This window comes from Heliangelus exortis, chromosome 4 (genome assembly GCF_036169615.1).
Source record: "Heliangelus exortis chromosome 4, bHelExo1.hap1, whole genome shotgun sequence".
Classification (NCBI taxonomy): domain Eukaryota; kingdom Metazoa; phylum Chordata; class Aves; order Apodiformes; family Trochilidae; genus Heliangelus; species Heliangelus exortis.
The window spans coordinates 12,418,943-12,446,329 of NC_092425.1; the positions used below are offsets into that span (position 1 = coordinate 12,418,943).

General features: G+C 35.9%; 1 protein-coding gene across 1 annotated transcript in view; it reads right to left on the reverse strand.

Annotated features, from left to right (window-relative positions):
* PDGFC (platelet derived growth factor C) overlaps nt 1-27,387 on the reverse strand; it is a 129,563-nt gene that overhangs the window by 15,204 nt on the left and 86,972 nt on the right. The window contains exon 3 of the mRNA XM_071743033.1: nt 20,605-20,785. Within this exon, the coding sequence (XP_071599134.1) occupies nt 20,605-20,785 (181 nt within the window). The remainder of the gene's footprint in view (nt 1-20,604; nt 20,786-27,387) is intronic.

The following is a 27,387-nucleotide window of genomic DNA, read 5'->3' on the forward strand; positions in this document are numbered from 1 at the left end:
ACACAGCAGTTCCAGGGCTGCTCTGTGGCTATTCTGGTAAATTAAGCTCCAGTGACACAGAATTAAAAATACATCTCATTCAGCTCTCCTCACTTTGGGGATGTAACTCCTGCCAGTCAAATGACACACAGGCAGGGGTACCAACCCTCCTCAATTTATTCAGCACAGGAGATCCAAAATGTCTCTCTGCCTTCCCTGCTGGGCCTCCAGCTCTCTGCCTTTCACAGCCTCGGAATTTTCTGTCCTTATATTGTGCTACAAGTGCTCAGGACATGAAGTGCACAACCCCTGCAGACCCTGGCATCCATTAAGCTTGGAGAGTGTTATCTGCTGTGGGTTTTTATTGTATTTGCTTACATTAGGGATCTGTGGCAATAGTACTAAAAAATAAGATTCTATCAAAGAAATGAAAGAGCTCTGGTGACCTGGACATTCTGCAACTCTGTGGCCAGTCTAAAAGCAAGTCCTCAAGTACTCAGCTCAACAGGAGGCATTTACAAAAAAGCAGCCTACAATGAATCAGTCTAATAGCACAGCAGCAGCAATGGCACTGACTGTCTCTGTGACATAGTAATTTTCAAAGTGCAATCCATATGTCAGTTTTCATGTGGAGTCCCTTCCTCAATTAACTCATCTTTTTTGGTGTTTTCAGCTTAGCATAGATATGAGAACAAATTTTAGGTATATAATCACTGGTTTTTGGTTTCCATAAAGTGTATTTGTTGCAAAGCAATGTCTAAACCATCACTAGTTCCAGACCTTAATTTTTAGTGATCACTATCATCTTGTTAATACATCTCTCTCTTCTGAATGAGACTTTAACCAAAATTTACAGTGAGCTCATCCTCCTCCATTCAAGTGTGTATATATATGCCATAGCAAGAAGTAAGCCTACCTTTGGTATCCTAGTAACAACTGCAAAATATTTTGATTTCTGAATTCTAGAGAAACTTGCATTATAACATTCACAAACCAAACATATGCAATACATTAAAAAATAACTAGATGTTTATTTACCTCATACATATGCATGTACAAGAACTGTAGCTGCAACTTTAAAAAGTCAATACCTACTAGTATTTTTGCTTGTATTAATTGAATGCTTAATAAAGATAATTACTCTAATTCAGATCATGGGCAATACTAATACCTTATACACGTTTTAAAGAATCAAAGTATATGTGTTTATACAAAGTACCTGCTGAAAACAACTGAAAATAGACTGTGTATAGGCAAAATGAAGTCCCAAATTAATTTACTGAGGTACAATTTCTCTCACTTTGAACTTGTAAAATTTTTGCTTGGAGAAAGTCCTGCAGTGTGTCTTTTGCTTTCAGTATAGTGCTAAAACAAGCAAAAAACCTAATGTCTAAGAAATCCTCTCCAAGTCTGATAGCATTTTTAAAAATATTAACAGAACAGTCACAAACAAATTACCAGCTACAGTGAATTGTTTCAATGTGTTGAATATGTGGGGAAATGAACATCCTTCATAAGCATTTTCTAGAAGTTTGATTTAATCAATTGTAGTGGACATTGTCAGCAGTCTTCTACCTTGACAAACTGCTGTTCAGGACAGCGGGTTAACAACACACATGGGATGGCTTCCAATTCTCATCTGCTAAGTTTTGAACTCACAAAAGTATTTTCCTAAATAGTAGCTTGGATCTCCCTCTCTTAGCACCTACCTATCACCTATTCCTTACTATACAAGCTACTCATCATAGTAGGAGATTATAAAGGACATTAAAAGTTTATCCTCTGCTTGCAGTCTATCATCTCATTGTTAAAGGCCATCTCAAGTCCCACACCTATTTCCAGGGCAGAACTCTCTATTATTTGCTGTTTTCTTCCTGTATATTCTCACTGAGGAGCTAAAGCAGAACTCTATGGAGATTATTCTAAAACTACTTCATCTTTTCATTACTTTCTGTTTATCAGAAAGTAATGCTTTCTGTATATCAGCTACCAACATTTTATATTTCAATTACAAGTTCTTGAGTTGTTCTTTTGTTCTTTATATATGGCACAGTAGCATTGCATTTGATATATTTATCCATTAAATGGTATTTTTCTATACTGTCCTATTTTGATTAATACTGTGTTATACCTGCAATTCCTTCCTAGAAGGGAAACCTTAGCAAGACTTGTACATCAAATACTGAGCAAGGGAGAGAATCCCTCTTCACAGTATTTATGAGATCCTAGCAAATACTGTTACAGTTCAGATCTAAAGTCATATTTAGTGCAGAGAGACCTCTGGCTCTGAGATTTACTGGAACTTTAGTAGAAAGGGAGAACCAAAATTATCCCACCACAGATTAACTTCTTTTGGAAGTCCTGCTGACACACCTGTTGTAGGCTGAAATGTAGCATAGCTTTTACTTTAGTTAGAAGGATTTGCAACAGAAAAATCTGAATTATGCTTTAAATGTGAAATTAGCATCTAAAAGGAGGCTTGTATCCTTGCAATTGGACAAGCAGTAATGAAAGAGCCTCAATGCACAAGTAAGTCAATTCTAAGAGATTCCCACAACCAGACTGCAGTGAGCACACAGACATAGTACATTGAATGTTTTTTTGCAGAAATCTTACTGCAAATGGGGTTACTGTGATTATTAATCATTTATATACAAACCCAAAATTCACACAGGAAACACACTTGCATCTGTTACATTTCTGATTTGCAGAAGGATATTTTTTTTTTTTTGTTCTGTACACAAAGCTCTAGGTCTTACTAGCCAGACAGTAGTTTAGAAGGAACAAACAGTCAGCATAAGTGCAGCTGTTCTGAATTGAAAAATGTTTTTGTACATTCTTCTATGACAGGAGATGTGGTCAGACTTAAGTAAAGGACATGATGTTTGTAGACATGTAAATTTAAATTGGTCAAAAAATACATGAATACTTATAAAAAACTTAACCTAAGGGAACAACATCAAGTGTTTCTAGGCAGGGAATGAACTGCTCTTCAAGTTCCCTCTAGGTATTAGAAATGGGTAGCTGTTGTTAAGAAAATGTTTACTTATCCCAGTAGGTTCACAGGAGGTTCATCAAACATGAAACAGTAGGAAAGATTGTTTATTACAACTGGAAAGTGCATTTGGCAAGGATAATGAAAATTACTTCTACAGTGCATGCAATTTTAATTTGATCCTTTAGTAAACATGTTAAAATACATTCCACAACAGGTTTCTGTTCATTCAATATCATAATAAAAGGGACACACCCAACATTCCTGTACAGCAGACACTGCAAATCAGAGCCTGTCCTGCCTTCAAGGTAGAAAGTCCTTGAACAAAACATTTCTTTACAGGGCAAGAACCTCAGCTCTGCTCTCATGTATCTGCTCTTAATCAAACATTTTAGAGATTTCCTGTATTTTAAGATCTGTGAAGAAAAATGGTTTGTATTGTTTACTTGTCATCCTTAAATTTGTTTTATATGTAGCATATGTGTCATAACCCACAAAAGCATGGTAGAGGCAATGGCTACATTGCCCACATAAAGATTCTCACAGCATTTGAACAAGCTTTTACAGTCCTGTACTGTTAACCACAATGTTGTCCTGACATACTCTTAACATTCTCCTCTATCACTGCTATCTAAGTATTTTCCACCATCTGTATCTCTTAATTCCCATCTCATGTTACCTCGTTATATTTTTATATTTTATCATGCACCCAATTCAAAACAACCTATTACACAACAAGTAAGAGGTGAAATTAATTGGGGATTTATGTTAGAGAAATTTAAAGACAACCATTTTAAAACCTTTGTATTTAGAAGTAAAACACTAAAAGCACAAATGCAAGATCGCCAGTACAGAAGTCCTGAAGTAGAATGAACAGTGTTACAGGGGACCAAAATTTAAATTTGAGAAGCTGTGATCCCCTTATGAGAAAGGCAAATCTCATTCAGATATATTCAGAACAACATCACAGAGCTGACTGAGCTGCCAAAGAGTTCTCACCTGAAATACAGTATTCAGCTTTATTTCCAGTAAGAGATTTATAAGATTTAGGCAGCAAGAAAACAAATATTCATAGGGAAGTGGAGAAAGAAAAGAAAACACGAACTATGATAAAAGACTGAGTTAGAATTTTCTTCAAACTGACAAGACAAGACTAGGCTGACAGGAGATGTAGTAACAAACATGTAAAAGAGCATCAAATGATCAGCTGTTCCCTAGTCCATCAATGATAGGAAAGATTTATGTTATGTATTAGAAAAAAATTTCATACTATGCAAAGCAGTGTAATGGGTGATGAGGGAAATCTCTGAAGTTTTTGCCCCTGAACTTCACAACAAAACAAATATCTAGCAAGAATCAGCTTGGTCTATCTACTCTCTTGGAGCAGGATGATGGTTCAGAAGAGATCCCACTTAGTTCCCTTCCAGCCTTGCATTCCTGTGATTGCATTACACAGACTCTATCTGGTCACCTCTCTGTTTCTAAATAACATGCAAAATTATGCTGAGGAAAATGCTGCATTCTAGAAACAAATTAATTCTAAATAATTTAAAAATCTGCACTATTGGCTAGCTAAGCCCCAAATTCTTCCATATATATAAGCAAACTCTAATGCACCTTTTTCCTCAGTGATTATTTCTCCATTTGTACATTTTAATCCTTTACATTTATTCTATAAATGCTGTAGTAAAAATCAATAACTGCACGTCTGTATCCCTAAGTTTAGATTATTTGACAGAAAAGCATGCTTAGGTTTTTCTGTGGCATATCAACCCACAAGCCCTAAACTCAGAATATGAAAAAATGAAACTACTCCAGTTTTAGACTTCAATTTACCTACTTCCCCTTGAAGTAAAATAGAGTTATGGGTTTTTAATAAAAGTTGATTCCTTGGGAAGAGCAGAAGTTCCTTTTGCAGTGTATCAAATACAATTTAACTGAAGCATCAAAATAATATAACCCATTTAAGGAAATGGTTTTAGCATCAGCTATAAACTAAGAGCAGAAGCATTTCTGTCATGTTCTTCTCTTTCAGTCTCTATGGCCACTATTTAAAATGTATACTTCAAAGATGGCTTGGAAGCAGACTATTTCATCTTTTTCCTAATAGGCTCCCTTGAAATTTTGAGCTGCTTATGGCAAGAACAAATCTATTAAAATGGAATAGGCTGAATTTTAAGACACCAAAACAAGTAACTATCTCAGCATGATTCTTCGTGATATTAAAAAAAAATAATCTGTGAAACAGCCTCTAGTCTATTTTTTCTTCCCCTTTCTACGTGCAACTCCTTGTCAGACCTTCATGCATGTAAAAAGAAAAAGAAGAAAAGAAGGAAAGATGAAACCTGCTAAGTAGTAAATCTATAGCATTAATAAATCTGGTGTGTTGTAGAGCAAATCTTATTCTCCTGAAGACTGCTAGTAAATCTATCAACTTCCATCGGGCCTGAAAGAGCTTCAGTAATAACACTGTCACTGTCCACAGATGCAGGCAAATTATCCCTAACTAATCTAGTCAACTAGATCAAGTCTTTTGGGACATATAAATATATAGTTTTTTACAAAATACATTAATTTGAGCTCACTAACATAATGTAAGGGTGGAACTCTCTGTAACAGAAATGATGGAGAAATCACGGTGTCTTGTATCTTCCACCAGGCCATTAACCTTCCTTTGGATGTTTTAAGGATGCCCATTCAGACACTGATTATGACCCCAGTTTTGCAACTAGAACCACCAGCACTGTCACACCAACTTGAAGGGACCTTCCCATGGATGCACACACAGCTGCACGTCCTTCCACATTAATTCTGTCTTCTTCCACTCTCACCATGCTCTAAAGCTACAAAGTCAGAGCATTTACCTGCACCAGAATGTAAGTGCCACACAGGAGCACTTTGCTCATCTTAACCAGTTACAAACTACTGCTCTACCTTACTATCACGTTTAAAGATGATGAGGCTTGTGGGGTTTTTTTAATTTGAAGAGTTGAAAAGCTTTCTACAGTCATTGCTCCCTCTGTTGCTCACATGTACCCTTTTTATAAAAGTCTTCTTAACATCCCTTTGAAAATGTGTACTTACATATGAAAACATACCTTTATGCTTATTTTTATACTTAAAAAAATCTTTTCCCTCAGCCTCTTGTTTTCTCATTCACTGATTCAGGAATACTGACTGTTTCGGATGATTTCAGGTAGAATAAATGGAACTAATTACAGAACACAGAGATCAAAAAAATGTGGTTTTCTAAGCTTTAACTAATTGTGGTTTCACAGGCTGGTATTCATTGCTATCTAGGAAGTGGTTAGATGTGGGGTTTATTATCAGTTTAAATAAAGAGCCAAAGTGTGAGGCACTGGTTCTATCTGAATTTTCCATCCGATAAAAAATACAATTTTCTGTGAACTGCAGACATAGTTTTCATTAAACATAACATTACAGAAAGTTATTCCCTGCATTAGCAGCTGACTGAAAGATACTGGCAAACCACTTGTAGATCCTCTGCTCAAGAATGTGTGATTCAAAGCCATTAGAAAATGCTCATTTGGATGCTTGAAAAAGCTCTATTTCACAAATAAGCCAAATAAGAAGATACATTAAGATCATATTAAAAATGCATTATTTACAAGAATTTATCATTGAGCATATATATATATATCTCAGTATTTTCTTTCCTGGGCATCAAAGGCAGACATTACAATCTACTGCAGAAGAGGGCAAAAAAACGCAGAGGGAAGAACAACCAACTTCCAAACAAACCCTGGTCCAGAACACTCAGTGAGATCTGCATGGCTGCTTCTGGTGGGATTCATTCCACCTGCCCTGCACAATGAAACCCCATGAGATGATCTGTTTGCTCAAACAAGAATAGAAACTCATTCAAAAGATTCACAAGAGAAAAAAAGAAATGTAATTGAGCTGTACTGCACAAACTACATTTATGAAATGATGTCAAACAAGTTGGGTAAATTGACAAAGATGACTGCCATGCTTGGTTGAAGAGTCACTCCAGTATTTGGAGAAAATATTTTCTGTTTTTGCAAGTGATTATACATTTACAATACGTACATACCAAGAAGATTATATTTATCATTGTCTTAACCTTCTTCCACTATTTAGTGTTTAATTTGGAGATGTTTTGCATCTTGGAGATTATTAGTGCAGTCCCACTGTACAAACATGAGGATCTGAATGAACAAATCAAGATCTGAGAGCACAAACCATTTGTAGAATGTGAAGGCAGACAAACTGTCATTTCAAGTACATCACCATAAACTTAATATAATTTGACAAAAATTGGATGAGTAACAATTCCGTTTGTAAATTTATATCCCTTTGTGAGTTAAAAAGTCAGAAGGGGACATTTAAAAATCTAGCAGTTTGTCTGCTATTTCACAATTAATGTTAAATTTTTTCCTAAACAACATATTAGTATGAGATATGTGTTCCCTTAGCAACTACTGTGTGTTGTAAAAAAGAATTCTGAGGAGTGATGTTTTAGTAAGTGGCTAAAATATTGACACCTCTGTTCTTTTTTCTTCCACTATTCCACTTCTCCCACAAAAAATTAAAACAATTTTTGAGCTAAATACTCATTGTGATCTCAAAATGGTAAGGTTGATTCTGTTTCTAACACAACTGTCATCAAGACTGGATTCTTCCAGTCAATCATTACTTCTTTGCTGAAACTGGTCCATGGTACATAACTCACTCAATTAGGAAATTAGAGGTATTGTTAGAACTTGTGAAATAAGATCTCATCAGGCAGAACAATATTCTCAGTGTAATGAAAGTATATTGAGAAAGAAATAATTGCCAATTAATGTATCAATATATATATTTAAAAATAATATATTTCAACTTTGATAATGTGCTCATTATTTTTATTACATGGTCACTGTTTTCCAGACTCCACTATCTACTGTTTCCTGTTAAAGGCAATGGGAACTGATTCCTTGAAAATCTGTCACCAGTTACACTGTCTGTATGACAACTGGAATCAAAACATCCAAAGACTTCAAAAGTGTATAAAATGGAAAGTATAACATCATCTATTATTGCAATATTAACACTGTGCTTATCCCTACATGAATAGAAAAAAAGAACTTTAAAAATGCATGCAGTATTAAATTCAAGTTGATGCATTGTTAGGATAACTTAAAAATAAACTATTCTCTGGACAAAAACGATAGGAATACAATTTGTAAACAGTATGATCTAACCATGACAATTTGGCATTATAACTGTTGCCAGTTTGGATTTTTTTTAAATTTTTTTTTTTCCCTAAAACTGTGTAGTTAAAATTCCTTTCCTCTGGTTTCACGTTTTTATGATTACATCACCTTGGTATTCAGCCACTCTTCCAAGTATTTACCATGAAATTTAGGCCAGTCCCTGTCTATAAATTATCCACTGGCATTTTTGTATAGCTGTAACTTTGTAAATCATAGCTTGCTTTAACAATGGTCCTTAGGCTTGCATAATTTTTAAAAAATTATCTTTATTTTTTTAAATGGCCTCAGAGAAAATTTTGTTCTGTTTACATTTGGGCAGCTTCTAATTTACTGACTTTCCAAATTCCCTATAATTTATAAGCAGCTTCAGGTAATGAAGTATTAGACCTTACTGGGAAAATTTTATGATCTTTTTTCTTCTTTAACAGCAAGGCAAGCCTCTTCTCAAATTTAAAGAAGGATGTTTCCAATGTAGTTTTAAAAATACTAGATGCACTACTAAGAGATACATAATTTATAGAAAAAGAGACAATAAATGAGAAAATATAAAGGGTGCCTACTTACAACAATGGACAGCAATGATCATCTCAGAAAATAAACACAAAATTCCCTGTGAATGTACCTATTATCTATTTTGAATTCTATTTAAAATAAATAAATATTATCTATTTTCAATTCTATTTTCAACCTATTATCAATTTACTAGTTGCATACAAACATTAGGTATTCATTTATCTTCTTCTATTTAGTCCTAATTCTAAGAAAATGCATAAATATATCCATAACTACATAGAGATACATGCTAGTAGCTCAAACCTGATTTTACTTTGCTCTTCTGCCATGACATCATCTCAAAGGTGCTTTTAGGCTTTAAATTAAATAGGAACATTGTGCTTCTCTGTGGTACATAGCCAGAAGTTTTGTTTACAGCAGCTGAGCAGGCTTCTGTGGGGTGAACAGTTGCCCAAAGACAACTGCACTTACAGGTTTTGGGTTTGTGAGTTTTGCACAGAGTTCAGGTTCCCCTGTCTCTCACATTTGCACAAAATCAACCATTCAATCTGATCACCACTGGTCCATTACAGACTGTGTAGGTTTATTTCTTAAGTCCTAATATTTTTAGGTATGTTTTGTTAGCAAAGAATAAATTACTTCCTTACTTCATTATATTGTATTTCATTCATGTGAATACCTAGCTGCAAAAGGAACTAAATTTCTGAGTCTTCATGATGACTGAGAGCATTCTTCATTTGTCTCTGTACTATTGACTTGTCCATCTATCTTTAATTTTTCTGGTAAAAAGCTGGTCTGTATGTAGTGTGAAGTGGCTTACACCAGCAGTTTCAAAACACTTATGAGCCTTAATTTTACATTTATGCTGCCTCAAAAGACATACTGCTAATTTTAGGCACCTAATCACATGAGGTTTTTCCTCTACATGAAAAGTGTCTATGATTTTCTTAAGCAGCAGGGCAACTAAAAAAAAAAAGCAAATACAGTATTTAAAAGTTAATATATATTAACAGAGTGCAAACAAGAACAGATCAATGACAGAACTGACTGACTAAAAGACAAGAATTCCAAGCCATGGAGGCATTACAGAGATGACTCAAGAAGAGGAAGTATTTTACTATTAACTTTTGATTACCCAGAACACCTCACGTTGAAAAGCCTTGAGACAAATATGCACACACCAGACAGAAGACTTCAGAAGATCAGAGTGATTTTCACAGAAGATAAGGAAGGGTAACCCTATTAACAGCTTACATATTAAAAGCCTACATTTACGTGGCTGTCCTGCCAGTTCAGAAGTTAAAAAATATTTAGCATTTGGTCCTTTCTCCCAGGAAACACAGATGATGACCAAGTAAGTGACTTTTATAATCTTGCTCAACTCAGTTATCATCCTCTCCTTGACTACGTAGACATTTTGGACATCGACAGCAGTGAAATTCAGGGTCCCGCTTTCGCAGTTAGCAAAATTTGTCTACAAAACCATTTTAGATTTTAGATGTTTTAAAGTTTCAAAACTCATAACCTGTCGTAAATTCACATGAAGATACTATAAGTAAAAGAAAATTACTGGAAATATTGGATAATTCAGATTTAGAAATTATATCTAATATGTCAACTATTCATAGCTGATGAGGATACTGATTTCTAACAAAATAACCTTAGCACAGGATCTGCCTTGTTAAAGATGGTCATGCTGTTTAAAGGACATTTGTCACACTGTCAGAAGAAAATCTGAACAAGAGATGTCTACAGAGAAACTCTTTTAAGTTAACTGCTACCAAAAGACACCGGAGCTATATACTGGACGATGAAGAATCAGATTGATTTAATTATCTACACCACTACACTGAAATTCCCAAGTCACCTACAGACTTACCCAAATGACACCTGAGCTGCTGAATGTGATGTCAGGATAGAGTTGTTACAGAATCTGCCCGAGGAACCTTTGAGCAGCTGAAAGGGAAGGGCTGTTGGGAACCAGCAGCTTGACAAAGCCTGCAGGATTACACGCAAAATTTCTTCCAAAGCTGTGCTGTCTGCTTTCACACCTCCACTTTTCAAGTAGCTTTGAGCCCCATCTTTCATGCACTAAATCATTCCCTTCAATTTGAAGCTCAGCATTTTACTTCTCCTCATAAATGTTTCTTATTATTTTTCTTCCTACAATTTACTGCCTGGCTCAAAAGCAGAGTGTAATGAATACTCAAGCAGCCTGAGCATTCTGCCTCTGGGAATGCTTTTTGCCAAACAAACTGCCCTCCGTTTTCAGATGCAAGGTTTTGTTAATTTCATTTTGCTTTTTACACAATTACAGTTCTTTGACAGCATATATCAGCTATCAGGAGCTGACACAGAAGTCACCCTCCTGAATTCCCTCTCAACCACTCCAGCCAGAGATAACTGAAAGAACAGATGCTTTCTGTTCTTTCCCATGAAAAAAAAAACCCAAACCAAAACAAAAACAACAAAAGAAACCTTTTCAACAAAAGTCATGGCTTATCCAGCCAAACCTTTCATCATCATCATCATCATCGTTAAAAGTTTTGAGTACTTATGAGAAGCTAACAAGTGACAACTCATAATCCCCATCTGTAACACCAGAGGCCAGGTACTGCAAACACAAGACAGGTGCAAATTTTGGGTATTGTGGGTATTCCCATAGGGCTTATTATCTATCCCTTAACAGAAACAGAAGGATTTCTCTTAACGCCACTACCAATACCCCACATTAATCTTTCCACAAGCAAACTCTTACCCTGAAGCTACTACACAGTGTTATTACTCTGTCAAGACATTTTCTCCTGAATTTAAAGAGTTGCTTCGTGCAGTCTGTGGATTTGACTGCAGTCTTCTACAAAGCTGCTCTCCACAGCTGATTTGATCTCTAATGTCTAGAGCTGCAACAATCATTCCATTTTTTTGCAACTCCAAATTCCATCTGCAATTCTGTTTCTACTGAGAGCCTTTCAGATCCAGACAATATGATAATAAAAAAACAATAACAAAAAAAAAAAAAAAAAAAAAAAAAAAAAAAAAAAAAAAGAAGTTGCACAGAGTAACTCTGTTCTGTCCCAAATTCTTTTATTTCTTTCCTGTTTTCATATTTTTATACCAGCATTAGGGTAACCAAAATTTGCTCAGCCTACATCACTAATCAGTTCCTTCCTGCTCTGTCGGGGTGAGGCAAGGGCTTGGGCTGGGGCACAGTTCAGGTATTCACAATAGGGACAGGACATGAACGCAGCTGAAACAGCATAACTGAGAATTATGGTGCTGCCTGAAACCTGGTATCAAATGTCCATTTGCTTACCTTTGTTTCCACTGGCAAGCATGTCAGACACAACGTCTCAGTATTTGAGAGCACAAAAAATCTAGGACTGTGCCAGTGACAGAGGGGATTACTTTGAGAATGGGACAGAGTCACTTTGGTTGGGAATGTGTAGGGAAGCCATCAGCATGCTTTCTCAAAAAGCTGTGAATTACATGTTTATCCTGGAAATCGGAAAAGGGATAGTCAACTAGACAATTATGTAATACTTTAAACATAAAAAAAAGAAAGATAGTAAAAACAAACAAAGAAAACACCAAACAACACAGTGGAGCTAAAGGGATCTTGGAGACCAAGAGAGTGTTGTTGGGCTTTTTTTGTTTGTTTTTTAGGGCTGGCAAAGTGGTTTTTGTTTGATTTTTTTAACCAAATATATTAAGTGGAAAGTAACATATAACTTTTAATAAAAGATTTAATTTAAAAATTACACATAAATGAGACACTGCACTCTTTAGAACAGATCAATGAGATCAAATGAATAAATGTGAACCATGACTGAAAAACAGTTTTAAAAGACTAAAGGAACATTCAGACATCGTTGTGGAATATTTATGTTGAGGTAGCATCCAACGGCTCCTAATACATGGGATCAGCAAGCTTACAGTTCAAGAGTGACACATTTTTATATACATACAAACTCCTCTGAAGCAGAGGAGTTGTCTGAAGCTTCTTTACTACTAGAAGGCGCTTGTACAATCTTATTTGAGCAAAAGATGTTGCAAAGGCATGAAGTTTAAATGGGTCCACAGAGTTCTTGGACAATTACCTGCAAGTTCTGTCTGTTCCAGATGACTAAATAGACAGGCTCAGAGAACCCTCCTCCTCTGCAGAAAATAGCTAGGAAGCGGGGCAGCACAAGATGGGTGAAAAACCACATTTGCTTGACCTCCTCTCTAGTGCTTTCTGCTCTCCATTTATGACAACCACTGACTGCAGACTTCTGGGTTAGACAACTTTGGGTTTGATTAAAGGCAGCCTGACATTTGGGAAACCAGGAAGGTAACTGGAAAGGCTTAGAAAGTTGACATTACTGCTAACTCTGTCAAATAATAAATATTGCTAATGTACATAAGGTAGTAAATGCTTTAATATATTACTAGTGATTGATAAAGACTAACCTGCTTGATCCTCTCACATTTATAAAGAACTGCTTTACAACTCAGATTCTGTGAAGGGAGAGAGAATCTCTTTGGAGGTCAGCTATAGGTAAATTGCTATAAGTAGAGAAAATTATGTTTTAGAATAATATTTATAGTTGCTACAGAATAGCAGTGTTATACTTTTGTCAGTTTCTTCTGTATAATGGTACTGATTTGACCTAATTCAGTCCTTCTTGAGTGAACTTAATGGGGAAAAAGAACCAACTAAAACACTCATATATTTCTCAAAAAGAGGTTTATCAGATTGTGTAACAGTAGTTGCCATTTCACGAAGTATAAAACTCAATCTGAAATGTCCTTTGACTTCTGATGCCAAAATGTGTAATAAAGGTACTTGTTTTTATGTCTAAGTTTTGATAGTTAACTGTATTTACTATAAGGATAGACTTTCATAATGAGGACTCCCAGAACACACTCAATTGACTATCAAATGAAAATATAATGGCACTTCGTTGAGTTATTTTCACTAGTGATGTGTTCCCTGCTTATCAGCAGGTGTAAATGGCAATGACTATGAAGTCAAATTGAATGACAAAAATAACACCAAATGTAGGTGCTGTAGTATTCCACAAGGCTGGTAATTCACCCCAGGACACCTTCCTCATGTATTCCCCTCCCTTCTGTCACTAATGCAGACTGGATTTTCCCCATCACTGTCTTTCCCGGATTTGTACACAATTATTTTTATTCTATTTTCCCACCAGTTGGCAAAATAAAGTTCTTTCATATTGTTCCCAAAGAGACATAACATTACTTAAGATCCCACATACACCAGCCAGACCACTCCCAGGCCATGACATTCCAGTAGATTTTGAAATTGTTCAAGACAAGACAAAACCACTCTTCTTTCTATCTTTAACTTCTCTTGCAGGCTTTTTGAAAACAACAAAGCACAACACATTAAAACTTATATAACCGAGATGTTCTGCAGAATAAAGTAAATTATGAACCACGAAAAAGTGATACTAATTTTCAAATTAAATATGCATACATATATATAAACTCCTGACAAAAAAGCTATGGGTCTCACCAATAAACTTTCCAATTAATACAAGAAGAGTCCCTGAAAATAAGTATTTATTTCTAAATGGAAACATAACAAAAGTTCTTAGTAACTTACAGAAACTAAAGAAAACAGATGCATTTGAAATACTTTCCTATGTTTTACACTTTCTAAGCCATGTAAAGAGGTTCAACATTTTTACACTCAATAGTCCTCCTGTCTGTCTGTTTTCATGTGGGAGAAGAGAGTTAATACATGATCAAAGATATAATTTTTTGAAAGGAGCATAAAGGGCTTCCTGCTTTTTCTTGACAGTTGCAGTACCTTGACTTCTGCTCACAGCCAACATTTCTGCTTGAAACTGGTTGCCAGAGTGATCTAAATTTCACATAATGCTACTCACGACTAAAAGGAAAACATTTTTCACAAGCTCTTCTCTCTCACTTGTTTTGGCTTTCCCTCAATATTATCTTTCAAAATGAGAATTTTAAGACTTTTGTGAATGCTCCATAAGCAGAATAATTATGTTACTTGTTGAAAACAATTGAATTTTTCAGGAAGAATTTCTACTGAAGTTGTGAACAGGAAAAATAAACCTGAAAAAAAACCCAAACGAAAAACCAACCAACCAACCAAAAAAACCCAAACCAAGCAAACAAAATAACAAAAAAACAAAGCATGACATTTGAGGTGTGCTAATATAATTGCATCTAATTTTGAAATAATTTTTACATATTTAGAAATAAGAAAATCAGATGATTTCTTTACATGTTTTGCCACAGTGACACTGGGTGGGATAGAAAATGTTTGTCCAAAAAAACAGAATTACTTTGTCCTACAAACAGTAAATGAAACTATTTCTGAGTCTTTTCAGCCTAAGTCACTGTAAAGCTGACATCACAAAAAACCCCAAAAATAAATAGTATCTAGCACATAGACTAAATGAAAAAGTACATCTGAATTTTGGATACAGGAAAAGGAACTCCAGTCCTTCAGAGTAAAAAACTTGCTGTTATATAATCACATGCATTCCATTTAAGAACTAAATAACAATCAATTTGGTTTGAAATGTGTCTCTTTTAGAGTATCAGAAAATCCTCAGGTTGCTCATGTCAAGGACCCACTTCCATGGACTTCAAAAAACCAAACAAAAAGCCAACCAACCAAAAAAAAAAAAACAAACAAAACAAACCACCAAACCCAAAAAACCCAACAAAACATGATGTCATGATGTTTGAGGTGTGCTAATATAATTGCATCTAACTTTGAAATAATTGTTCCTTATTTTTTATGAATGTCCATGTGACAGAACAAGATATGGTGACAAGAAAACAAGATATTGTGATTTGATTACAAAATATCCTTCAGAGGTTCTTTTTGATTTCAAGTGATGTCCCCTCCCCTCCTTTGTAGCCCTATGGATTACAGCCATCCTCTGTTTTGTACTTTCTGTAGTTTTTTTATGAACCTGAAGAATGTAACTCCTATCTAGGTATTTTTAGGTGATCTTTAATGTACCAATTAAGAAGTTCAAAAGGAATTCCTATCTAGAAGTCAAGCACAAATTTAACACAATATGAAATCTCCAAGGACAGAATTAATCCAAAATCCTTTCTGATTTACAATGTATTTTTACCATCCACAAAGAATGGAACAATTGAATTTGCATGCCAGAGCATTTTTAGGAGTTGATTTATCTGAGTTCAGGTTTCACTACACCTCATCAGTGCAAACTCTGAACACAGAGTTTGGGTTTTTTTGGAGTTGGTTGAGTTTTTTTAGGAGTCCTTCCCCTCATATTATTCTACGACTCTGTGATATAAAGGATTTTCACAATCCTTTTTCACTTCACGTATCATTGAGAAGTACTAAATAATACTCATACACTCTCCTGCTGCTCCATAGCACTTAACCCAGAAACCGTGTTATTTCCAAAATCTTTTGATTACTTCTTAACAAGTGTAGGAAAAACTTTGCACAGGAGATCAGCAGTGTCCTTTCTGACGTTTCTGGATGAATTTTCTGTTAATGCAGGCCTCTTCTGAGCTCTCCTGACAAGCAATATACACACTTGATATCTGTGAAATCTGAGGACTTTGAGAAGGAATGCTAGGTAAGAGCTTTTTTCTCTGTTTTATTAGTATACACTAATGATGTTTAATGTTTAAATTTTATTTGCCTTTATTATTAAACATGCACAATTAAAAAGTTTCTACTAACACTACTACTGCTGAACCCTACGAGAACAAAGTTTAGGCAATTTAGATGAATTAAAGGAAGAATTATTAGATAGCCCTAAACAGATTTATCTGCACAATGTTAAATTTAATCTGCATTCCTGTTAATAGCAAGAGCACTAGCAACAGCATCTCTGCATTAAAAAAAAAAAAGAAAAAAAAAAAAAAAAAAAATCACATCTCTGGGACTGAAATACAGGTAGCCATAGAGGTACTGGACTGAAATCACAGAACACCTGCCAAGTCACTTTTAAACAAGGTCGGTCTTTAAGCAGCTTCTTGGACTTTCCTCTTTGACTTCACTTGCATAGAATAGGGTTAAGTCTGTTCTTCGCAAAGATCTTTGGCATGATCTTTGATGACAAATGACATGCTAACATATGCCAAAAAAGAAGGGGAATACAGTCACCCCCAGCTTCAACTTTAACTGGAGCTGCTTTGTTCTGAGTGCCCTGAATAATTAATAACTACTTTGGCAATCAGTCACGCATTCCTTAATGGCACCTCAGGCATCAAGTATCCCATTCACCCACTCCCCCAAGTAACAATGGAGTTTATTACATCAAGTTTTCTCTGCCAAACTTGTAACTGACATAATTTAAACGAAACAAGTCACTAGGAAGACTGAAGCCCAAACATATATTGCAAGAGTTTATAAGGTTTTTCTCAGTTGCGTGGAGCTGCTCCACAGATTAGAGCTGTTACTGGGGGCAAGTGAGAAGGAGGGGGGAAAAAATTGTTTTTGCAATAAAGTTCTAGGAGGGTTTAGGTGGTATAGTGGTGCCAAAAATATGACTTTTAATAAAAGCATAGCTGCACAGGCAAGACTCAGAACAACTGCTAAGCAGCACTTAGTGAATAAAGCAGCTCACCAGTAAGCACAAACTAAGTGACAGGGCAGAGCAAGAAAAGAGTGGCTGTGAATAACAGCTGTGCTGAAAGCAGCACAATAATTTTAGAATAACACAAACTACGTTTTCTCAGCTATAGCAAGCTTTTTTAATGCTTCCTTTCACTTAACAGTATTCCAGACAAAATTAACTTGCAACTATAGCACAGTGAATGAAAAGTGGTGTTAGATCAGAACTATGGGAAGTTCTAGATGTAACACAGTGTGCACAATTAAAAATGGAAGAAATGCAAATAATTAAACTGTACTTAGGCTAGAATCCAAGTTTTTCTCTGGGACCATTCTGCTGGTCTTCAGTACATGCTCTGCTTTTATGAGATGCCTTAAAATCCCATGGTAAACTTTTCTAGAAAATTATGTTGCATCTAATGACATTGGAATGAGTTGCAAGTCCTTTTGAATGACTAAGTCTTCAAAAGTAATAATATTGATAGCCATTCTCCCCCTACTTATTCATCATCTGAAAAGTTGGTTTGAAATATAATATACAAAATAAAATACATATATATACAATAAATTACAGCAGATTTAAACAAAGCCATTTCTCTTGCTCTTTAAAAGACCTGAAAATGTGTACGGTGCCCCACTCTGTGTGTGGCCTCCAAATACAGAAACAAGCTTGCACTGTTTTATTTCAGTTTTGCTTCATTTCTCCCCAAACAATCTCTCATTACTAGTCTACCAGGCATCTGCCCCTCTTGTAAAAAAAATGAGGGGAAAAAATAATTTAACTGTTTAGGACCAGTTCATTAAAATGAATCAAAGTCCATTCCTATAGTTTTTTGTGGAGAGGTATGTGTGTGCGGGGAGATGTAAATTTTAATTTCTCTTGGAATGTTGGATGAGATAGCACTGTAGTTTTATAGAAAACTGCTTTTTTGTTTTGTTTTGCTTTGGTTTTTTGGCAACACTTTTCAATTGCTTTAGGTGCAGGACGCAGGTCTAATCCTGAAATCAGCAATAAAGATTTCATTTACAATCTACAGTCTGAAATGGGATATTGTATTTTTCATGGCTTATTGAGACAATTTTTGATGAAAAAGATCACAGTCCTTTTAAAGAGAGATTTGGAAATTAATCCTCACAAATTGATAAGCAGTAGTTGTACTGCATACTTTGGGGCTAGAAAGCTCTGAATTCCTGTGACATGAAGGGGGCTGCTCTTGCCAGTTACTATCCTAAACCAGTTTGTGTGGGTACTCCTTATGCTACATGAGCTTTGTTAGTGGAAAAACAGGGAATTAAAAAAGCATCCTGCCATATCATCTCTGGTTTTTTCTATTGAAAAAGTGATGTAAATATTTTGAAGATTATACAATTGTTTTGCAACTGTTGATAATTGAATTGTTACAACCAGTTTTCCCCATCAAATAAACTCATTCTACTCATACAGCATGACATAAAGATATACTCTGCAAGTTTTAGGTGCTGTTGATTAATGCATTCCATAGAAAGTGGTTCATATGTAAGTCAGATAGACATGGAGAAGATAGGATGTAATATGACTGAGCTGTGACAATGAAATTTGTCATCAGCTCACAAATACCTCTGTTTAGGGATTCTCTTTTACCTTTTTCTAAAATTAAACATACTTACTACATTTTGCCCTTGGGTGTACAAAAGTTTAAACTTGGCCATATTTCAGGCTGGTTTGGAGACTGACATTTTATTTAATGGCAAAATTTATCATTATGAGGTCATACTATTCTAGTAATGAAAAGGTCTAATTTAAAAAAGAGTCAAATAACCAGATCAAATCTTCAGCCACTCCAGGACTAGATCATAGTTACAGTTATATATATATACATACAAATAGTTATAGGAAAACAACAGAAAATAACATATATATATATATAAATACATATGTACACATGCACTTCACTAACATCATTACCTTTATGCTAAATATACTACACAGAAGATTATGTATTGTTTAAAAGATAGTCAGAATTGTTCCTTGCTTCTTCTAAGTAAGTTTTGAAAATGGGAAAAAATGGCAAAAGCAAGTTAAATGTATTTTCAGTAAAGCACATGTCAGTGGGGCTACAAAATGGATTTTTTTGGATCAATTTTTTATTGAGCTTGCAGATATTTTCCACCAACCAAACACCACAAATGACAAGACTACTTAGGGGAGTCACAAAGTGAATTATGAGGATTTTAACAAAAATACTTCTTAGTTTGTTTAACTATGGAATGCCTATTCAAAAACAAGTCAACTCCTGTTCTGCTCCATTCTGATGTTTCAGAATATCTCATCCTTAAATATCTATAAACACTGTTTTGCTACCACACATCTTTCACTTGATGAAAAAAAGTAACATAAATCTATTGTTAGTGAAATTAGTCACATTTTGAACAATGGCTATTGTTTAATTGATTTACAAGTGTTAAGCAACCTTCAAGATAAGTCTAAAGTATAGTTTCCAGGAAAAATGCAATGGCAAATGGGCATTCTGCATTGTATGGAGGGATAGGATGAAGGGAATGCTTTCAACCTATAAGTGAGGAGACTCAGGTTAGACATAAGGAAGAAATTCTTTGTTATGAAGGTGGTGAGACCCTGGCAGAGGTTGCCCAGAGAAGCTGTGGCTGCCCCATCCCTGGCAGTGTTCATGGCCAGGGCTTGGGGCTTGGAGCAACCTGGGGTAGTGGGAGGTGTCCCTGCCCATGGCAGTGGGGTTGCAACTTGGTGATCTTTGAGGTCCTTTCCAACCCAAACTATTCTGTGTGTATGTCTGCTTTGTCATGGAAATAAGAAATCCAGAAACATCTGAACTAGGTATAATAATTTCACTGTATATGTCTGATAGTGACTAATAAAAACATCCAACTAACAAAAGTAGTAATTTCATTTTCTCTGTAACTTCCTAAAGCTCTTCAACTGTCACACAGCTGATTCTTAACGCTGATTTTTCTTCTCAAAGCTACAAAAATATTTTCTTTCACAGTACTATATAAGGAATGCAAATATTTTATTGAAGTTTCCACACAAACAACCGAGCCCACAACTTCCCAGTCCAAAGCCATCCAAGAATCACCACAAGCACGCTGTTAAAAAACAGAAACAAAACGTACAATTCCAGAAGACAAATTTATTATTATTATTACTACTACTATTACTATTATTACTACAAAATAAGCAGTAATTAGTCCTAAGCTATTAAAAGATACTCTTAAGCTACCACTTCAAAGATTGTGCTTTTCTAAAATGTTGCAATCTGAAACATGTTACTTACTGGCATAAGAAGTGTATAATGGATGCAGAATCCAGGTTCAGAAGGAAAATATTCATCAGACACAAATCTTATTCTGATCTGGTTTCCTTTGGAGATTTGTCTGCTTGGCACACTACTGGAACCACACCAGCGCCCTAAAACAGTACCATCACTAGGCTCTTCAACTTCTACAAAGTCATATCTGAAAAGAAGATAAAATATTTATTTGCTGGTAAAATTTCTATAAACTTTCTGCTTTAATCAATAAAGCAAGAAACTGAAGTTTGCAATTTCTCTCTCTCTCTCTTTGGTTTTGGTTTGTTTTGTTTTGGCTTGGTTTTTTGGGCTTTTTTTGTTTTTAAGTGCTAAAAGTATGCTACCAAAACCAACTACTTAAAACTTCACTTCCAAGTTGCTACTGGCTTAAATACATAATAAAATCATGCAGAGAGGTTAAAAAAATAAAAGTCAAGTTTGCATTCTGAAAAGGCCCATGAGTATGGTTTTGTTTGTTCCCTTTATGGAAAGCAATTACAACATGTGGATAGGGCAGAATAAAGTCAGAGAAAAAAGACTGAAATTGCCCGAGTGTGGCACAGCATACTACATGTCATCAGTGAAAGTTCAGGAGCTTTTTGGTATGGAAAAAAACCCTCTTGTCACACCAGTGGTGAATAAGCTCCTGTAGTTTAAGATGACTTAGGGAAACCTGGAAGCACATTTTGAGTTTTATGAATATCCCAATGAAACATGAGTTGAGCAAAGAACGAGATGTACTGCATGTCAGAAAGGGTCTGATATTTTGACAATATTGACAAGAGAGATATGGAGCTTGGAGAGAACAAAACATATTAAGCTTGATTTAGTTTCATTGGTTTTTAAGATGTGGTCTGAGTATCCCCAGGGGATCTGTGAACAACTTCCAATGGGTCCACAGAGAAAGGCTGGACAATTCCCATCAGTGAGCTTTAATGTGCCACACTAAGGTCCTCACTTCTACTGGAAAACATTTAAGGACTTCACAAGTCATAAAAACATTGAAAGCTGCTGCTCTAGAAGGTACATCTGGTTTCAGTGCTTTAACCCTCTTCACATCGGTTCCCCAGCTGCCCCCTGACAGAATAAACACCAAGAATTTCAGCTGGGTTTCTCCTGCTGCAGCTCGAAACCCTCTGAGCCTCAGTGGCAGCACAGCCCAGGGCTTTGGGAAGGGGAAAATGCACTGGGAAAAGCACAGCAAGCACCTGGAAGTTCACAGTTTCCCAAATCATCATTTGGCTTTTAAACCACAACTTGTATACTCTGCACAAGCACAACACACCTCTGAGGAAGGTTCAAGGTTTCTGGTACTTTTATGCTCTCTTGCATGTGCAGTCGTATTCTAAATATGTCTCATATAAATCTAAATTGATAAATAGCACTGAATCCTTCACAAGGGTACAAAGAGTCCTGCCTCTGATAGTAGCAAATGCTATTTTAAAAAACATGTGCACACACACGTCACCAAATATGTCAAGCAATATTTAATGTGAAAATTATTACCTCATAAACATTTTCTACTAAAGTTTTTTCTAGATTTTTTTTTCAGTAAAACTAATCTTTATAATGATTCCCAGTTCCCTAGTTAGGCAGCAGGCAATAAATTCTTGTGTTGCATGTTTGTGCAAGACTGACTTGCACATTTATTATCTCCATTTAAAGAAACAGTATTTTTTTCCACTTAATTAAAAATGCAATGAATATGCTCATTAACTGTGTTAAAAATCAATTACTGCCATGCAGCACGGTTTTAAATCTTTGTTGAACGTATGGTACTAATTACTTTATCACTATCTTTTTTTCCCCAAAAACATTAACTAATTCCTTCAACTCATCCACCAGTGTTATTACTTTATGATCAGGTATACAACTTACTACAAAGGCAAAATATACATTAATTGTACAAAAACAGGGCTCAGTATCGATTTGACTTTGAGCACTAAATTTTATCTTATTTTGCAAGCGCAGCTTAGGAAGTTTCTAAAGTTAACCCTTTAAATTTTTTTAGTTAAGAATATAAAATGGGTAAGGATGAAGGGGAAGACAAATAAGGAGGCTATGCTGTGGGGTGCCTGTTACAGACAGAATGAGGAGGCAGATGGAGCTGGCAGAGGTGTCACAGTTGGTAGCCCTTGCTCTGCTGGGGGACTTCAACCCATCAGGCATCTGCTGAAAGTATAAAGTAGCAGAGAGGAGACATTTAAGAGATTCCTTGAGTGCATGAAGATAACTTCCTGACACAGCTGGTAAGGGAGCCTCCTGCCAGAGGAGGTGCCTTGCTAGATCTCCTTCTCATAAATAGGAAGGAGTGGTGGGGGAGGTAATCCCGATGAGGAAGAGGCTGAGGGAATTGGAAATCTTTAGTTTGGAGAAGAGGAAGCTGAGAGGAGACCTTATCACTCTCTACAGCCATCTGAAAGGAGGCTGTCAGGTGATGGGTGCTGGCCTCTCCTCCCAAGTCAATAATAACAGGACAGGAGGAAATGGCCTGAAGTTGCACCGGGGGAGGTTGAGATCTGAGGTAGAATTTCTTTACTGAGAGTGTAGTTTGGCATTGGAATGGGATGCCCAGGGAGGTGGTGGAGCCACCATCCCTGGAAGTATTTATAAGCTGTGCAGGACATGCTCTGGTGGATGATACAGGAAGGATGTTGGCAACAGGATGTGTTGATCTTAGAGGTCTTTTCCAACTGTGATGATTCTGTGATTCAGTGAAATAATTAACAAGTTTTCTGATTTGTACAGAGTGAATAAATTAATCATTATGTTTACCGACTTCGATTTAAGATGTCTGAGGGATTGGGCATAGAACAGGTGTTAGTGCTTCTGCATAATTTACAGAGTACTTTGTGTTGCACCCTTTGGTCTCCTGGTATCTGTGAAGTGAAACTCAAATTCCACAGTTTAAATCCTAGACCCTTAAAATAAACACTACTTAATTCCATTAGTGGAGAGGTAAAACAAGGAGAAAGTATTCTGAAAAACCCAAATAAAATTCTTCTTTCTTATATAGATTACAGAACCAAATCATTCGGTCAGGATATTTCTTCTCTATTCAATTATTTCTGCCTTGATCTTTGTAAGTGATTTGTAAACAAGCTGTCATTTGTAATCAAAATAATTTCTGATGTTATCTGTGTGTTATCAGTGTTGCCTTGACTGAGAGGTTTCTCAATCACCCTTCCCACACCCTAGTACCATTCTGATAATCAGAAATCCAAAAGGGATCAATCTGGAAACAATCTAATCATAACCATGCTAATACTACACAATTACCAGTATTATTACTTAAGGGATTTACCTATTATATAAGCCAACTGAAAATAACTTTCTCATGGTAACACAGTACATACATATGGCACTAAGTGGGTTTTTTTTTAAACCCCTAAGTGGTTACTCCCCTTCCCCGTTATCTCCCTCAGGACCTATAGAGTATTTCATTCCTCTTATGTTTAACAAAGAACCCGGTGGCATGGTTAAAAATTTCTGATTTCAAAAGCTAACACATAAGTATTGGCTTCTCACTGCTGAACAGAGATGTGGGGGGAGCTACCAGCACAATATAGAGATTTCATATCAGCAAGGAGAGTCTTTAGAAATTCTTTCTACATCACCAGAAAAAAGTCCTTCCCATGTTTTCGGGCTATATGACATCTTTAGCAGTAAACTTTATTCCTGTCAAGTTATCTAGGCTGGATGTGCTGCAAGAGCCTGATGAAAGAATCTTCTGTGCAACTGAAATTCCTTGCATTGCACATCTGGACCGGTCTGAATTTGCTGTGAAATGCAACAAAGCAAAGTGGTTTGGTTGCTTTAGCATCTATAAGATTATGCTACATGTTCAATAAATTATTCAAATATTACTAAGTAAAAATCATGACCATGTGGTAGTCTAGTCTGCTTTCTTGGATGAAAGATGTTTTTACCTTTGGTCATAGAATGGTGTGGGATGGAAGGGACCTTAAAGATTATGTAGTCCCAGCCCCCAATGATGGCCACAATGCCTTCCCTTATACCTGCTGAAAAATTATGTATTCCTCTCCCCTACGGCCTAAGAGCGTGGGTCCATGGACTGAATTAACAAACTAAACAATAACAATTTAATGGAAAAGAGCAAGGAATCAAGTAAGCAATATAAGTGACTGTAAACTTCAAAGCCTTTCCAACTAGGAAATGTATTTTCCAAGGGAAGAAGTTTTCCTCTCCTTTCTATACCTCTTTGTGTGTGTGTGTGTGTGTGTGGTTTAGACTGTCATTTGCTAAACATGCTCTGACAGGCTGTTTACGTTAGCTTGCAGTTTTCTGACCTTTTTGTGGTTTCCCTCTGCCTTTGGAATTCCACAAATAAATCAATTGATGTAAGAAGCAGAAACACTTTGTCATATCAGTGGTGTTGGACCTTCCATCTCCTATATAAATGTGGCACCCATTAAAGGAGCCTGCAAAAAAGTGAAATATATTTTTCTTTACCCCTTTGATAAAAATCCATTCCAATTTGACGATTTGATGTTTCGGGTTTTTTTAATTATTATTAAGAAATAGGAAGTTGTCACTTTTTTTGGCAGCATCCTCTGGGATGCTGCAATACTTCTGTTCTGACTTGTTTTAAAGCACATGGAATTCCAAGGTCTTCCTGGTCCTGGCATAGCAGACCAAAATACCTACCTCGTCGTAGACCAAAAGCATTCAAGGTCCTCTGGCAGTTCAACAGACAAACTTGTTATTGACTAGAACTTAGACAGTTTGTATTTGGACAGCTTCAATTTTGGAAACTTTGGAATTTTTTAAAAAACTGTAATTATGAAAATATAATTTTGATATTTTTCTGAACACAATTCTAAATTATTATTCTAAAGCAAAATTTCCTCTCCCTCTTCCATCTCCATCTGAAACAATTTGTGTCACTGAAATACTGAAATTTCCCATGGAATAAAATATTTTGTTTCTGTCATCTGGCTTAACTGTGTATCTGTATAAACAAAACTGTTAGGGTACCTTTCATCTCTTAGGTCATTTTTAAATCACAGCCATAAGTAATCACGTTGCTCTTTGTGAAACAAACACTGTATTTACAGTGCAAGAGGAAATCATACTTTTGGTATTAAAATTTTGTACCAATACAGCAGTGTAAGGCAGTACTACCCCTGCCACTCAAGTTGGCAAGCTTTGCAACAGAGGTTTAATTAATTTCTTTGCCTTTCAAATGCATTAATTTGTATCATGTTTTCTATTTGTTGCCAAACGATAACTAAATGAATCTCATATTGGGGAAGAGTCCAGTCAGTCCAGTCCTCCATTAAGCCCAGTAGATCCAAAACTCCTGAAATCACAAGCCACTAGCAGTGCACTTCAGTGAAAGTTAGTGATGAATAACTCCAAGTGACAGTCAGGTGGCAGAGAAAAAACATCAAATGATAAAGAAATCAAATTTCCTCGAGGAATGGAAGGGGGAGGGGGGGATCTTGCAGCACCATCAAATACTCCATGCAGGGTAAAAATTCAGTAAGAATTACTCCATTCAACACATACCAGAATACTTAACTGTGACTATCTTTGAGTGACAGTAGAGCCAGGTTATTGAAAGAAAACAGGTTTTTATTTAAACTTTAAATATTTAAAATATTCCTTCTAGATTCTGTCTTTCCAATAGGAAGTTCTGAAAAAATTTACCCAGAATAATCTGGTTCCATTTCCTGAGGCTGGCAGCATGGGCAATTACAGATCATCCAACAACTGAGAAAAGAGTTACATTCTATATTTTCTGTCATGGTTGATGCTTTAATGTAAAAAGAGAGAAAAAATGATGGAACAGCAATGGTTTGACATTAAATGTTTCTATAGCACTACCTGTTTCTGCCGATCCTACACAAACTGTGTTTTAACACTCATTGGAAAGAAACAACATACACAGGTCTCGTCCAAATAAATAACTGATGAGGTCAGGTTTTTGTACTCCGAAAAATGATGTTTAATTACACACAAACATCACTTCCAGCAACAGACATCATTTCAGCCAATACAGCAAATAAGCATAAAACTGCCAAGCATCTGGCCACCTCTACATTTTCCATGAAATAAAGGCTCTCAAGGTATAAACAGAGAACATTTCTAACTGCCACTCACCAAATATGGATTGCAGTTTCTGTGCCAGCCTACTTTGAGTACATCTGTTTTAGAATATGCAGTACTGTACACTAGGAACTACCTTATGGAAACACAGATTCATTCACAAATGTTAGATGGTTGCCATGGTTCTCTCTATTTAATCTTTGCTCAAAGCAATTAGTAACTGCCTGAGGCTTCTGACATAACCACACAATTCTCTATTTCTACCTTGTTATTTAGGACACATGAAAGAAGTTTAGTCTTTAGATTTCAATTTTCTGCCTCTTCATTCATGATGGTACACTTTGATCATAAATACACATTTACAGAACTGCAAGTGAAAGGGGAAGAAACAAGACACGAGTTCAATCTCCCAAACTCTAATCCTCAAACATTTGAACACTTTTTATGTGAAGAAAAGGATGCACTAGTTGGCTGGTTTAGAGAAACTAACTGTTGCATCACCACTCTCCAGCTTACCAGAAAACATTTCTATTTTCTGTGGATCAGCTGAAAAGTTGATGCCTCGTGTGAAGCTGATACAGAAACATTTTGCGTAGTAGCTCTGTCACTTGGTGGACTGGACTCAATGCACTGCATGCAAAAATAAGACACCCACAGAATGCACATCTTCACCCTCCTTCCCAAAACTCTCATTTG